The sequence below is a fragment of the Dendrobates tinctorius genome, unplaced genomic scaffold, assembly GCF_039654945.1.
Source record: "Dendrobates tinctorius isolate UK_male_01 unplaced genomic scaffold, ASM3965494v1 ptg000254l, whole genome shotgun sequence".
Classification (NCBI taxonomy): domain Eukaryota; kingdom Metazoa; phylum Chordata; class Amphibia; order Anura; family Dendrobatidae; genus Dendrobates; species Dendrobates tinctorius.
Genome location: NW_027361921.1, coordinates 23,466,503 through 23,481,732, shown reverse-complemented (window position 1 = coordinate 23,481,732; position 15,230 = coordinate 23,466,503). Strand labels below are relative to the sequence as shown.

At 47.7% G+C, this 15,230-nt stretch overlaps 1 protein-coding gene across 4 annotated transcripts in view; it reads left to right on the top strand.

Annotated features, from left to right (window-relative positions):
- The window catches only part of PIKFYVE (phosphoinositide kinase, FYVE-type zinc finger containing), a 603,254-nt gene that overhangs the window by 99,125 nt on the left and 488,899 nt on the right, over positions 1–15,230 (top strand). For all 4 annotated transcript variants that reach the window (XM_073558214.1, XM_073558213.1, XM_073558215.1 and 1 more), the window contains exon 8: positions 580–718. In XM_073558214.1, coding sequence (XP_073414315.1) covers positions 580–718 — 139 coding nt within the window. The remainder of the gene's footprint in view (positions 1–579; positions 719–15,230) is intronic.

The following is a 15,230-nucleotide window of genomic DNA, read 5'->3' as shown; positions in this document are numbered from 1 at the left end:
ATTCAATAGTTGTGTCCCAAAGTTGTTCTGTCATTTGTAACTATATTTCACATGTGAATCCTTGACTGCAGATGAATGATCATCTGATACACGGTGCTTGTGTAGTCCCTGTGAGATTGTATCTGCTGTCCTACACTCTTCATTATAGCCATTGTATTGGTATTTATTTGCCTTAATTAACAAAAAGAACTGGAAAAAGCGGTTTAGCTTATCGCTGGTTGAATGCTTATTTCAGCACTGGTTACTTTTTGCTGATTTCCAGCATTCTTCCTAGATGGTTCTGGTGGGTTGGATGAGACATGGACTGCAGTGTACCAATAGTCCCACAGAGACTGCATTGCTCATGTAATGAGATGTAGAAGAGCAGACATAGTACACAACATTACTGTTTGCCAATATAGTGCATACAAGACACGAGTGCTGAGATCGGAGTGGTCAGCAGGTAAAGCTCACTTGTTAACAATTAACATGGGAAGCTGGCAGCCTTACTTACTAGTTTGGGGTCTCTCGGCTTTAGCTTTTGAAAGAATTATCTTTAAAATGTTGAAATGAAATGTTTTTGTCTTTAATTCTCTGTAGGTCCGCCAGTATTACTAACCTGTCACTAGACCGTTCTGGCTCTCCCATGGTACCACCCTATGACTCATCGGTGAGCCCCCAGGCCTCTCGCACTTACCTGAAGAATGACGCTAACGAAGAGGAAAGGAAGATACTGCTGGTATAAAATCCCACTTACATTACACACATGTTCTTTCCAAAAAATACTGTTTTGTTTTTACACATTTAATATGTCCAGTTCAACTCTTCTTGTGCCTTGCACGTATTGTAAAGGGCAGAGAAACAGAGCTTGTCCATATATTTGTGGCCAGTGGATCTTGACACAGGAACATTTTTTCTTTATTTATAGCAGTGGTGTATAATGTAAAGCTGCAGAATTTTTTAGCACTGAATTAAAATATAGCCCTGCCTTCCCCAAAACAGATACAAACGACAGCAGCTGACGATCCTGATAACATAGGAACTTAATGATCAGAGCTGAGCAGTCAAATCATTGCCAGATGAAATGCTCAAATCACAATGATTGCCAGTGATCAGTGAGCACAGATCTGGGCACCAGGAATACGGTGGTAGTTTCAGCCAGTGGTCTGTTCTCCCTGCCCTGGTGCCCAGACCTAGCTTAGGAGATGGGATCAGTTGCTGACTGCAGTCTCCATATTTGCAGTGTGTAAGTGTCCTTCTCGGACACGCTCACACCAGCAAATAAAAATGGCAGCCCCCTGTGGCTGAATTAAGAAAGATAGAAATGGTACCACAGTTAATTTTATTTAGTTACAAATAAACATTTAGGCATAAATACAAAATTTTAACCAGTTCATGATTGGGTCATTTCCCCCCTTCGTAATCAGGGATATTTTCAGGTTTGATCATGCGTGCTTTTTAATGGCTGTAATTTTTTTTTCTTGTTAAGATATTCAAATTTCTTTTCAATGATCTTTTTATTGATTAATCAAAAGATAACACCTATATAGAAATAACCAATTTAAGGTAACATGGATTGTAATGGTGTAAAACATTTAGCAAATGCAAAATTTTTTCATTTATGAAAGAGTAGAAATAACAATAGAGATGAGGGAGGAAGAGAGCCGTAAAGAAAATGGGGGGGGAAAGAGAGAGTCGGGGTGGGGGGGGAGTAGAGGAGACAAAGAGACAGAGGGTAAGTGTTCCGAAACATCACAGACCAAGTTTCGAGCTATCAAATATTCATACTTGTAGAGGCTTGCGGGTAGATCTATACTTAATCCAGGAGCGCCAGTTCCCTTCAAAAGATAACTGTGAATGGTTCACCGAGGCAACAATCTCAGCCATATGATATAGTTGGTTAATTTTTGTCAGCAGTTGATGAGAAGTGGGTATCTGGGTTGTACCCCAGTAAGTCGGGATTAGGTTTTTGGCCGCAGCTATAATATTGTGGACTAAGGTGGGAGCCTTCTTGTGTTTGAAGTATATAGGGAGGTTCAGCAGAGCCGTCTCGGGTGTCAGCGACACTGGGGACTCTGCGATATCTCTGATGAATTTCTCTGTTGCTGCCCAAAAGGGTCGGAGGACAGGGCAAGTCCACCATATGTAAAGGTAGTCACCCCCCTCTTCCTCGCAATGCCAACACCTAGCCCGAGCTCCCGACCGCCAGGTACAAGTCTGTGCCGGTGTAATGTACCATTGTGTAACTTTTAAAAGCGTTTTCTTGGGTTTTCACGCAGCTCGTTGGGCCATGCGAATGCGTATAGATATGGTCTATTTGTGATTGTGTGAATTTGTATCCTAGGTCTTTTTCCCAAAGGGCAATGCATGCTCTTTCCAGGGATAGGTTTTTAGATAAGAGTGTCTGGTTAATTGTAGAGAGGACCTTGGTTGGTCTTGATACTTTGGAGCAGAGAACTTCATATGGTGTAAGCTTGCGTGGATTATCCGGGCAATATTGTATACGCTTCAATAGCTCTCTCAAGGAATTAATTATAGTGGAGAAAAGTGAAGCTCGAGGGGGCCAAGAGATCATTCAATTCAGTCAGCGGAAGGAGTGCCCCATCCGCCATTATCTGATCAATGGAGATGTGTCTCAATTTCTGGGCTAGGTCACCTCCCTCCCTTAATGTTTCCAGAGATGGAGACAAGGCGTAGGATAGTTTCAATAGTGGGGAGGAGGGGGGTACCAGGAGGGTGTGGAAGCTCGACCAAACCCTGAGCAAAGCCAGAGAGAGGGGGTTGTTGGGGGGGGGGGGGGGGGGGGAGGGATTCCAACCGTTAGTATATGTCAACAGTAGAGACCTAAGGGGTATAGGAGATAGAATGTTTTCTATGTTGACCCAATGTTTGTCGCTAGAGTTCCTAATCAGGTCCACTGATCGTGAAAGCACCGCTGCATAGTAATAGCTTTTGATGTCGGGGGCTCCCATTCCCCCTCTATGTTTTGGCAATGATAGTGTGCGCGAGTTAATGTGGGGTCTTGCGCCCCTCCAGATGTATTTGGAAAATAAAGAGTTCACTCTAGCGAGGAAATAGTTTGGTATATGGATGGGTAGAGTTGAGAATAGGTATGTGAATTTGGGAAGGATCAAGCTTTTTAGGGGAGTCTTCCTTCCCGTCCATGACAGAAAAGGGTCTCTCTGCGATTTAATAATGGACTGCACCCTGTCCAGTAAGGGATAATAGTTTAAGCTGGAAAAGTTCTTTATCAGATCTAGCTAATTTTGTACCTAGGTAAGTAATATATCTACTAGGCCAGGCAAAAGGGTAGAGCTCCTTCAACTTATCCAGTGTGTGGGCGGGTACGTTTAGGTCTAGAACTTCCGATTTTGACGCATTCACCTTAAAGTTTGTGAGGTTGCCATATTCCTCAAGAATTCCCAGTAAGGCAGGAAACCCTCGTAGCGGATTCGTCATCAAAACCAACAAGTCGTCAGCAAAAGCCGCAGACTTATGGTGATTATTACCAATTTTGATGCCCTCCATCTCTTTACTTTGCTGGATTGCATACAACAGCGGCTCCATCGCTAGTATGAAAAGGATCGGAGAAAAAGGACATCCTTGTCTTGTTCCGTTTTGGATGGTGAATGTGTCTGTCAGGGAACCATTGACTCTAATACGTGCAGTGGGGTCTCTATACATTTTCATAATGGCCGAAACTAATGGTAAGGGGAAGCCAAAGCAGGTCAATGCCTCTCCCAGATAAGCCCAGTCCACCCTGTCAAACGCCTTTTCAGCGTCAGTCCCAAGAAGCACCAAGGGAAGATTTTTTTGTTTTGCAAAATGCATGAGATGAAGTATTTTGTATGTGTTATCCCTTCCCTCTCTCCCCCCACAAAGCCTGTTTGGCTTAACGAGATTAATTCTGGCAAGAATTTTGCGATTCTTCGTGCAATCATACTAGCGAACATCTTTAGGTCAACGTTTAACAAGGAAATCTGTCGATAGCTGCTGCATAATTCAGCATCTTTACCTTCCTTGTGTATTAATGAGATTCTGGTTTCCAGAGCCTGAGTAGGGAAAAAGCTATCTCCTAGCATAGAAGTGCACACATTTAACAGTCGTGGAAGGAGGATCGAGGGGAAGGATTTGAAATAAAAGGAGGAAAGGCCATCAGGGCCCGGCGCCTTCCCCGACAGGCATTTCGACAGGGTGGACAGGAGCTCGTCCAACCGAAAAGGTTCGACTAACCGCTGCTGCTGTGAATCCGAGAGTTTTGGTAATCCCAGACGGGTCAGGAAGGACACTATGGATTATCTCCTCCTGGTCAACTCCTGGGAGGACTCAGGTGGTCGCAAATTATAAGGTTGCTTATAATGGTTTAAAAATTGCGATTTTATCTGGTCATAGTCAAAGGTGCGCGTACCTCTCGGATTTTTAATCGAGTGAATATATGTGTGAGCTTTTGGCGGTGTCGTATTTTTGAGAGCATGAGTTTAGATGCCTTGTCCCCATGTACAAACATTTTGGTCCGCCAGGAGCAGGGCTGTGGAGTCGGAGTCGTGGAGTCGGAGTCAGAGTCGGTGCTCATTTTGGTGGAGTCGGAGTCGGAGTTGGAGTCGGTATAAAATGGACCGACTCCGACTCCTAAAATATATAATAAATTGGGTACAGTAATTCAATGCAGGATGTGCTGAATATTTTTTCATAGGAGTTTGGGAAAGTTATGAAATGTCCTATAAATGGCTGTTCTATTCCTGATCTAAGGCTACATTCACACACAGCGTTTTTCCTGTGTTTTTTGAGGATACGTTTTTCAGCTGCAAAAGTTGATCATCTTTTTAAAAAACTGCATCACCTGAAAGGTTTTTGAGCTCATAGATAATGTTACTCAATAGCAAAAGCAGATTAGAAATCTGCTCTATCTATCCATATCTGTCTATCCATATCGTATCTGTACCAAAAAGAATGAAAACCGGGTAGTACACCAATATATATTCTGTTCTATCTAAATATCTTGATTATTGGATCATAAAAATGATTAAATGTCTGAGGTTCACATTGTACTACAATAAATTTTTCACTTAATATAAGCAATATGTGTGGGAGTCGGAGTCGGAGTCGGAGTTGGAGTCGGAGTCGGTGTAAGGGAAACTGAGGAGTCGGAGTCGCAGGTTTGGTTTACCGACTCCACAGCCCTGGCCAGGAGGAATACCATTTTGCAGACTGAAAGTTAAGGATATCGTTTAGGCGTTGTTTTTTCTGGGATAATTGGGCTAGTGTTTGAGATTCTGTTTGTTTTTTATGTTGAGCCTCAAGATTGGCTATTTCAGCATAGAAAGTGTTTATCTGTTGTTGTTTTTGTTTGTGTAGGTAGGAGGAGATTGATATCAATTCTCCTCTGATAACTGATTTGTGGGCTTCCCATAGGATCGGGGCTGACACCTCCCCATTGTCGTTTTGGTCAAAGTAATGGTTAAGAGTCTTGGTTATACGGTCACGCGTTGAGGGAGTGTTCAGAACCGATTCGTTAAGTCGCTAAGATCTACAGGGAGCAAAGGGTTTGATCAATGTCCTTTCTAAAGTTACTTTTGAGTGATCTGAGAAAACATTAGGTAATATATTGGACCTTTTTGCATTAGGAAGGTAGATTTTAGGTAAAAAGGTATAGTCTAGTCTATGGTAGGACCAATGAGGGGTGTGAGTAAAAAGTAATGTCTCGGTCATTTGGGTGTAGGCATCTCCAAATGTCTATCATTTGTGAAGAGTGGATCCGTTGTTTTATTCTACTAAGATCTCTGAGGGAAATTGGGGATTTTGTTTGGTTTAAAGTGGGTTTCTTGCACTAGGAGAACATCTGCTTTTTGTTTCCTGAGAAGGGCCAGTGTATGTCGCCTAGTGACTGGTGAATTAAGGCCATGTGCATTGAATGTGGCAAAGGTAAATACCTTATCACGAGAATCCATGAGTATGAAGGGGGGAGTTGGCAGAAGCCTGTTGGGAAGACGTCCATCGTTGCCTCAGTTGCACCATGATGTCCAGATTAGATGGATATGAAGGTTAGAGAATGAAGGATATAGAAGAGAGACAGGAAGAGGGAGGAAAAAGAAAACAACATAAGTTTAATCTTTGAAACAAGTCTTTACAAACTACTAAAGATTAGGTCAAGTAACCTTTCAAACATATTTGTCGGCAATCAAGGGAGAGAAGAAAAACTACATTGCCTATAGCCTTGGTGAGCATGTACTCTGTGGTAGAATGGGGTGTGGGGGTTAGGGTAGTGAGTAAGGGAGGGTGGATGGGGATAAGGATGGGATGGGAGGGAAGTTGGTAAAGGAAAAGATTATGGGAAAACAGCACTTAGAATATCACGAGACTAAAGATACAATAATTACATAACCACTAAGAGCAATGCACAAAAAGAGGAAATAATTCTTGGATCTGGATGGAGACAGGTCACATGTTCATGTTACTTCAATGTCCCCTTTAGATGATGGTGTCTTAGTCGACTTTCTTTTCGGTCTCTGTGCTTTGGTAATCCAAGGGGGAGGTGGTTGTAGAGGCCGGAGAAGAGAAGCCATGTAGAGAGTCTCTAGGTCAGGATAGGTCTCCAGGCCAATATCTAGAGATTTGCAAACTTTCCTGATGTCGGCGGATGATCCGACCCGTGGAAATGGAGATCCCAAAAGGGTAAAGCCAGCGGAAGCGGTAGCCTCTATGAATCGGGGAATCCGTGAATGGTTTAATAAGCCATCGCTTCCTGAGAGTAGTGGCTGAAAGATCCTGGAACAGTCTCAGGTGTGAGACTTCATAGGTAATTTCCTCCGACTCACGAGATCTGCGCATAATCAGCTCTTTTGTACGGAAGTCTAGGAAACTGCATAGAACATCTCTTGGGGGCTCCTCCTGTTTTGGTTTAGGGCGCAAGGACCTGTGTACTCGTACAAGCTCAATGTCAGTGGGGTCCCCATCCAGCAGAAGTTTCCCAAAAATCTTTGGCTGCCGTGGCCAGAGCATCAACTGCCACAGATTCCGGGAGACCTTTTAACTCTAGCGTTGTTTCTACGCTCGCGGTTCTCATGGTCCTCCAGAGTTGATTGGATATCATGTAGCTGGTTTTCATGGGCTTTTAAACTGTCAAGGAGACCATTGGTGTGCTGTGACATACCTATTTGGCTTTGTTCCATGTCCTCTAGCCTGTGTCTTTGTTGAGATAGGTCATGCTTAATTTCAGCGAGCTCTTTTCCGATAGGTTTAAGGGCCATGGACAGGATCCGTTTAATGAAGGAACGTGTTACCAAATTGTCCCTTGAGTCTCCACCTGTGTCAGTGTCGCTTTCAAGATCAGAGTCTGAATCATCCTCTGTACAATGATCTGTATGACCTGGAGATCTAGTAGGGTCAGGTAGAGCAGTTTGCTGCTTCAAAAATTTATCCATATCGGCTTGTGTAATGGATTTCAGGGGCTTGGCTGTGTAACGTTGCATTTTAGCACCAGATTTCCCCATATTTGTATATAGAAGGCTATAGGATTTTGAAAAATTATAATTTAATTAAGCATCTCCCCTTGCCTGTCGCTAGGGGGCAGTCTAGGTATTCATATCGTCAGTACTGTATAGGCCAGGGAAAGGAAGGCACAATCCTGGTTTGCAAGGAATTATTGCTGGCTATTTGGGGCCAGAGTCATTGCGTGTGGAGGGGGCTGCCTAGTGCGAGTGTGGGACACCAGGTGTTCTTGGGTAGCACAGGCAGCAGTAGACAAGATATAAGCTTTGTCTGAGCGAGCTAGAGGAGACTCAGGGCAAAAACCTGCCAGCAGCAGGGCGTGAGGGGAGGGAGAGGGGACAAAGAGTGTGGCACGGGGTCTCTTATTAGTGACTCGCCGTACCAGCTGAGTGTCACTAATTCTGATGTGATTCCCTCTTTCTCCTTCGTCTCATTGGGGGACACAGGTACTGTGGGGTGTATGCTAACGCCATCTGGAGGCTGACACTAAGTAAACAACACAAGGTTAGCTCCTCCGCCGCCGCATACACCCTCACCCCGATTACGGGTGGAAACCAGTTTTTTGCTTAGTGTCTTTGGAGGCGCACGTGTCTGGGTCTCTCCAGACTTCTTTTTTTTCCCCTCTTTTTTCCATGAAGATAAGACAGGGGCAACGGATCCTATTGAAAGGGTCCGATCTCCCCAAACCATCAACGGGCGAGCACGTGTTGAGTATCGTCTCCACGTATCCTTTCCCGCACCGAGGGACATATCTGGGCCTTATTCCCCAGGCATCGTTTTTTTTTTTTTTTTACTATGAAGATAAGACAGGGGCAACGGATCCTATTGAAAGGGTCCGATTTCCCCAAACCATCAACGGGCGAGCACGTGCGAGTGTTCCTCCATGTATCCTCTCCCGTGACGTGGGACACGATGCTGGACTTAGCCCTGTCCACCCCTAGGTGTGGAAACCATGGTCTTGTACCGAGGCACAAGACTAGTCTGTGCGGCCCCCGCTGCTCCACCAACGCTAGACGGCAGTGCTGCAAGGCGGCGGCCGGTCCCTCTACTCAGCCCTGGAAGGGGGACGGAGTTAGGGTGCCTGCACTGTCCCGGATCTACCCCCTTTCCCCTCTACCTGATCAAAGAGAGGTCCGTGTCCAGTGGTCCAGACGGTATGGAGGGGATGGCCAGGGAGGGCCTGGGGCGTTCTTCAGACGATCGGCCTAGCAGGGCAGCAGGGGTGCAGAATGGGGCTACAAAGGTCACGGCATAGGCCCCCTTCCTCTTCCCTTTCCCAGCCCCCCACACCCTCACCCCCACACAGCAGCTGGAGGGTATGGGACTATGCTGCAGTGGCGGAGCAGGAGGGGATGCGGCGTGCCTGGCGCCGATGGACGCGGCGTGGGTACGCGGCGCCCGGCCCGCCCGCAGCCGCCCCCGTCGCGGGCACACCTTGTAAGTCCAGCCCGCGGCTTTGGCCGGTGGTAGGCCACAGGCGGAAGTCCCGCCCTCCCGACGCGACGTCACTTCTGGCGGCCCGCCCTCCAGAGCTGGGCGGGCTCCGAATTAAATTGAGGCCCTGGCTTTTCTGCAGGGTAGGCTGCGTCCGGGAAATAGCGGTCGGCCCGCCTGCAGTAGGATTGCGCAGCAGAATCACGCAGAGGAGGACGTGTGGGGGGACACAGGACCGGGTAAGCCGGTCCCAACGGTGACACGCAGAATGGTGCCCCTTCCTCCCCCCCCCCCCCCCCCCAAAAAAAAAACCAAAAACCCCTAGCAGGGCAGCATTGAGGCAGGGCGGATTCAATATGGCTGGGAAAGGGAAGACACACACATTCCTATACGCTGCATGCATCGCCTGTAGGGCCTCATTTTTGCGGGCGCAGAGCAACAGGTTATGCAAGGCCTGCGACTCCGAACACGCCCAGGAGCCCTCCCCTGCGACCGAGCCCAGGGATTTAAATCCTCCGGAGTGGGCCTTATCACTATCGCAGTCTATGGTATTGCTTACAAAGGCGATCGAGTCTCTTCACGCCCCGGATAGGGGCAAGGATAGTGCCTCGCTGATCTGGGAGGGGTCCTCCACCTCACAGGAGCCCCCGGCCTGCAGGGGCCGCTCTCGTTCCGGGCAGACGCAAAAGAAGCAAACCCACAGGGTGTCTCCCAGCCCATCCGGTGCCTCGGCATCCGTGAGTTCAGAATCACGCTCGCCTTCACCAGTTGTCGGGAGCGGGCATAGTTCAGATTATGACTCAGACGAGCCACTGGACCTAGATACCCCGGGGTCTCGGGAGACAATTGACAGCCTCATCAATTCTGTTAATCAGACTTTGGAGGTTGAGGATGACGTCACCTTGGCATCAGGCCATAAGGTATCCTTCAAGCGGGCTAAGCGACCTCATAGTGTTTGGTTCTCAACCAGAGTTTGAGGACATAGTACAGCGTCAAAGGGAACGGCCGGATAGGCGGTTCTCGGGCCAGAAAACGATAGACGCAAGATATCAGTTTGCCCCGGAGCTCTGTAAAAAAATGGGCGGAATCCCCAGTGGTGGATCCTCCAGTGTCACGCCTGGCCTCGAAGTCCGTGTTATCTGTACCTAGTGGTTCTTCTATCAAGGACCCCACTGATCGGCTCATAGAAAGTCTGGCTCGCTCAGTCTTTGAAGCCTCAGGATCAGCACTCTCTCCCTTGTTCGCAGCAACGTGGGTAGCCAAGGCCATGATGTCATGGTCAGAGTCATTGAACAAGATCTTGCAAGATAGGAACCTGCCTATAGAGGTGTCGGAGATCACGAGTCAAATCGCTATGGCTGGTGACTACTTAATCAATGCTTCCTTTGATGCAGCCAATTGTGCAGCGCTTGCGGCCGCAAATGCGGTAGCCAGTAGGAGGGCCCTATGGTTAAGGACTTGGAGGGCCGATTCTATCTCCAAGAAGTCATTAACTTCCCTGCCTTATCAGGGTGGCCAACTGTTCGGGGAGAAATTAGACCAGCTCATCTCCGATGCCACAGGAGGAAAGAGCAGCTTCCTTCCGCAACAAAGGGCCAAGCAGCCGTTTCGCCAAGTTCAGAAATGGTTTTGGGCCTTTCACAACCCCGGGTGGAAGGCAGCAGCCAGCTCTGCCGCCCCAGGTCGCTCTAACCAGGATAGGGAGAGACAGGTCTCATATAGAGCCAACCCATTGGGGAGAATGCGTGCTCGCCGGCCCAGAGACCCTCAGCCAAATGACTCGGACCACTTTTTAGGCGACATCAGCAGAGTAGGCGGCCGCCTGCTTTGTTTTCGCCAGGTCTGGGTCACGATAGCACGCGACTAATGGGTGGCGGAACTGGTGTCCGCAGGATACAAGATAAAGTTTTTCAAGTTTCCCCCAAAACGTTTTTTTCTGTCCCGGCTTCCCAAGGTGGAGCCCCGGGCAAGGGCGTTGCTAGGAGCCATCATCTCACTCCAGCGCAACGGAGTCATTAATCCCGTACCAGAGCACGAGAAGGGACAGGGTTTTTATTCCAATCTGTTCGCGGTCCCCAAGAAGGATGGAACAGTCAAGCCGGTTTTAGACTTGAAGCTCCTGAACAAGTTCATCAGGATCAAACTGTCAGGAACACCGCACTGCACTTGCTCACTGAGCCAGTGCACGTGTCCTGAGTACAAAAACAGTGCTCAAAGATACCTGTGGAGCGGGCAGCAGCGTTGACAATGCATGCTCCAGGACCTAAAGCATGTGACTGCTGGGGGCGTGACCTAAGCTCCACAGAGCTAGGAGCTGCAGAGAGACTCCTAGAAAGGTAACTACAGGACAATGTTACCAAGGGGCATAGACCGAGACAGAAACCAGATCAGGCCGGGTCAAAGCACGAGATAGCAGGACAGTACCAAAGGGTTAGACAGAGCGAATAGTCAGGACGTAGCAATAGATCAGAAAACCAGAACGGGCAATGGACGGTACAATAGGGACAAACTGCAACGGAGTAACAATAGCCAAGCCAGGAGGTCAGAACCGGAGAAGACAATAGTACCAAAATGAGAGACGGAGGACAGAGTGAGGGAACAGGCTGAGTCATACACGGGAATCAAACAAGCAATGCAGAATACACGCACACCAGGGGGGTCGGTCAGACACACAGCCAGAATAGCAGTATAGCTGACAGAGAATGCTAGTCTGGAGTGAGTATAAATACCTCTCCCAGATCCAAAAAGAGGCCGGCAAAAGTTAACCCTGTGAGAACAGGACATTAACCATGACAGTACCCCCCTCTTAATGGGGGCCACTGGACCCCCAGGTGTCTCAGGGTGTCTGACATGAAAAGCCCGCACCAGTCGATCAGCGTGTACCGAACTGGCCGGAACCCATGACCGATCCTCCACGGAATATCCCTTCCAATGAATAAGGTACTGAAGTCTCCGGCGCACCCACCGTGAATCAATGATGCTCCCTACCTCGTTCTCCAGTTGACCCTCTACCAACACTGGTGGAGCCACAGATGAGGGATCCTCTCTAACTGTCCCCACAGGTTTTAATAGGGACCTGTGGAAGACGTTAGATATTTTGAAGGAGGTGGGCAACTGTAATCTGTGTGCCACCGGGTTGATCACCTCTACAATCTTGTATGGGCCAATAAATTTTGGGCCCAACTTCGTAGAGGGTATTTTACGTTTGATGTTACGGGTGGACAACCAGACTTTTTCCCCCACTGTTAACGCAGGACCCAACCCCCTCCTCCTGTCCGCAAGATGTTTAGACTTCTTCTGGGCTTTGGAGATGTTCCCCTGCACCTTCCTCCAGAGGGTTTTCAACTCTTGTACCATCCCCTCGGCACCAGGGCAATCAGAATCCATACGGGAAAAATTCCCCAAACTGCGGAACAAACCCATAATTGACCTGAAAGGGAGACTTTCCGGTAGACTGATTAATACGACAGTTGAATGCAAATTCTGCCATGGGCAATACCTCACACCAGTCTTCCTGTCTGGAGTAGGCCAGGCATCTCAGAATCTGCTCCAACGACTGGTTGGTGAGTTCAGTCTGTCCATTGGATTCCGGGTGATGGGCAGAGAATGACAGCGTGACCGACACCACGTTCACAGGCACTCCATGCAATCGAACAATGTGCTGTATAAACAAGCGGGCCAAGGTTTCAGCAGATGGTAACGCAGGTAATGGCACAAAGTGAGCTTGCTTAGAAAATCTATCAGCCACTACCCATACCACTGAGTTGCCCATGGAAGATTAGTGATAAAGTCCATGGACAGGTGTGTCCATTGTTTATCCGGAATTGGCAAAGGCACCAATTCCCCGGCCGGCCGGACCTGAGAGCTTTTAGAGCGCCCGCACACCCCACAAGAATTTACAAACCTTTATATATCAGTACCCATAGAGGGCCACCAAAAACCCCTAGCTACTGCCCCCCCCCCCGGGTAGCTGCAATACCAGGGTGTGCACGTAACACAATCATGAAATTCTTGAAGGAGTGTGAGACGGAATTGTTCGGGTACAAACAATTTACCTGGGGGTTTATTTCTGGGAGCTTGAGCTTCCAGAATCTCTCTCTGTAACTCAGAGGATATTTCAGCTACAACCACTCCTGGTTGAAGAATGGAGGAAGAAGGTTCTGGAGGGGACACAGAATCAAAACTTCGGGATAAGGCATCTGCCTTTACATTTTTAGACCCTGGTCGCAACGTGATGGTAAAATGAAATCGAGAAAAAAAAGTGCCCACCGAGCCTGTCTGGGGGTCAATCTCTTAGCAGACTCGATATAGGCCAGGTTTTTATGATCAGTGATGACCATAATGGGATGAGCGGCCCCCTCCAAAAAATGCCTCCATTCTTCGAAGGCCAATTTAACCGCTAACAATTCCCTGTTACCGACGTCATAGTTTCTCTCGGCCGAAGAGAACTTCTTAGAGAAAAAGACACAGGGTTTGAGGTTAGTCAGGGTAGAGGGGCCCTGTGACAATACTGCCCCCACCTCCACCTCCGAAGCGTCGACCTCAACGATAAAAGGTCTTGACGAATCGGGTTGTACCAACACAGGGGCTGTGGTAAAACACTTCTTTAGTGTTAGGAAGGAATTTTTTGCGGCCACGAACCAATTTTTTTACATCTGCCCCTTTAAGAGTGAGGTCCGTCAAGGGTTTCACCACTTGCGAGAACCCTTTAATGAACTTCCTATAATAATTAGCGAAGCCCAGAAATCGCTGCAACCCCTTCAGGTCATGAGACTGCACCCAATCGGTAATGGCCTGAACCTTCCCTGGATCCATGCGGAATCCCTCCCCGGATACAATTACACCCAGAAAAGACAGTTCTTGCATAAAAAATGAGCGCTTCTCCAGCTTAGCATACAAATAGTTCTCCTGGAGTCTCATAAGAACCGTACATAAATGGTGTAAGTGTGACTGACTGTCCTCAGAGTATATCAAGATGTCATCCAAGTAGATGATAAAATAACGCCAAATCAAGTCAGAAAAAACAACAATAATGAAGTTCTGAAAAACAGGAGCATTAGTGAGGCCGAAGGGCATAACCAGATTTTCAAACAGCCCCTCAGGTGTCAGAAACGCTGTTTTCCATTTGTCCCCCTCCCAGATCCTTATCAGGTTATAAGCCCCTTGTAGATCGAGCTTAGAAAACCATTTGGCCCCCGTGAGTTGGTTGCATATATCAGGAATCAACGGGAGAGGGTACGTGTTCTTAACAGTAATTTTGTTCAGTTCCTGAAAGTCGAGGCACGGTTGCAACCCACTATCTTTTTTTCTTTACAAAGAAAAACTCCGCTGCCACGAGTGAGAACGAGGGCCGAATATGCCCCTTGCGAAGGCTCTCTTTGATGTATTCTTTCATAGCTTGGCGCTCAGGCCCGGACAAATTAAACAAACGAGCCTTGGGTAATTAGACTCCAGGTACTAAATCGATAGCACAATCAAATGGTCTTTGTGGTGGGAGCGCCTCAGCCTCGCTTTCGGAAAATACGTCTTCAAAGTCTCTCAGGTACTCCGGAATACCCTCCAGACCGACAGACGACACAGATACAGATCTTATCGGATTGACAAAAGGAACAGGGTTACAACACAGACCATTATCATTACATCCCCATCGGATGATCTTCCCCTTCACCCAATCAATGAGAGGATTGTGGCGTTGCAACCAGGGCATCCCCAATACCAGTCCTGCAGGCAAATTATTCATAATAAAACAACTTAACTTCTCCACAATTAGTGTAACCCATTTTCATAGAAAAAACTTCAGACATAAAGCAAATTCCATCCCGGGTAAGAGGGGATGAATCAACAGCCACAATTTTAACAGGGTCTTTTAACCTGACTGTCGCTATCTTATTAAGAGTCACAACTTGGGCATCAATCAGATTAATGGAGGAACCACAGTCAACAAAGACGGTGGTCATAACAGGACCGCCAGCAAGTTCCAATTCAACCTGGAGCACCATCTTTGTACATGAGAAAAAATGTACCTGGGAGTCTGGACAACCTCCTCGATTGTTGCCCAGACTCAGTCGTTTCTCTGGTGTCTCTGAAGAAGGGCAGGAGGGGCAATTCCTTTTCCAATGTCCAGAGGCTCCACAGTAAAAGCATAGTAGGTTTTCTCTACGGTGCCTTCTCTCTTTCTCCTTAACCGAGACTGACCCAACCTCCATGGGCTCAGATACTGGTGCAGTGTCACACAATTTGGGGTACAAGGGAGACTCTTGTTGCATCATTCCTCTAACACGGAGTCTCTGGTCCATACGGACTGCCGGCATCATGGCATCCTCCAGGGT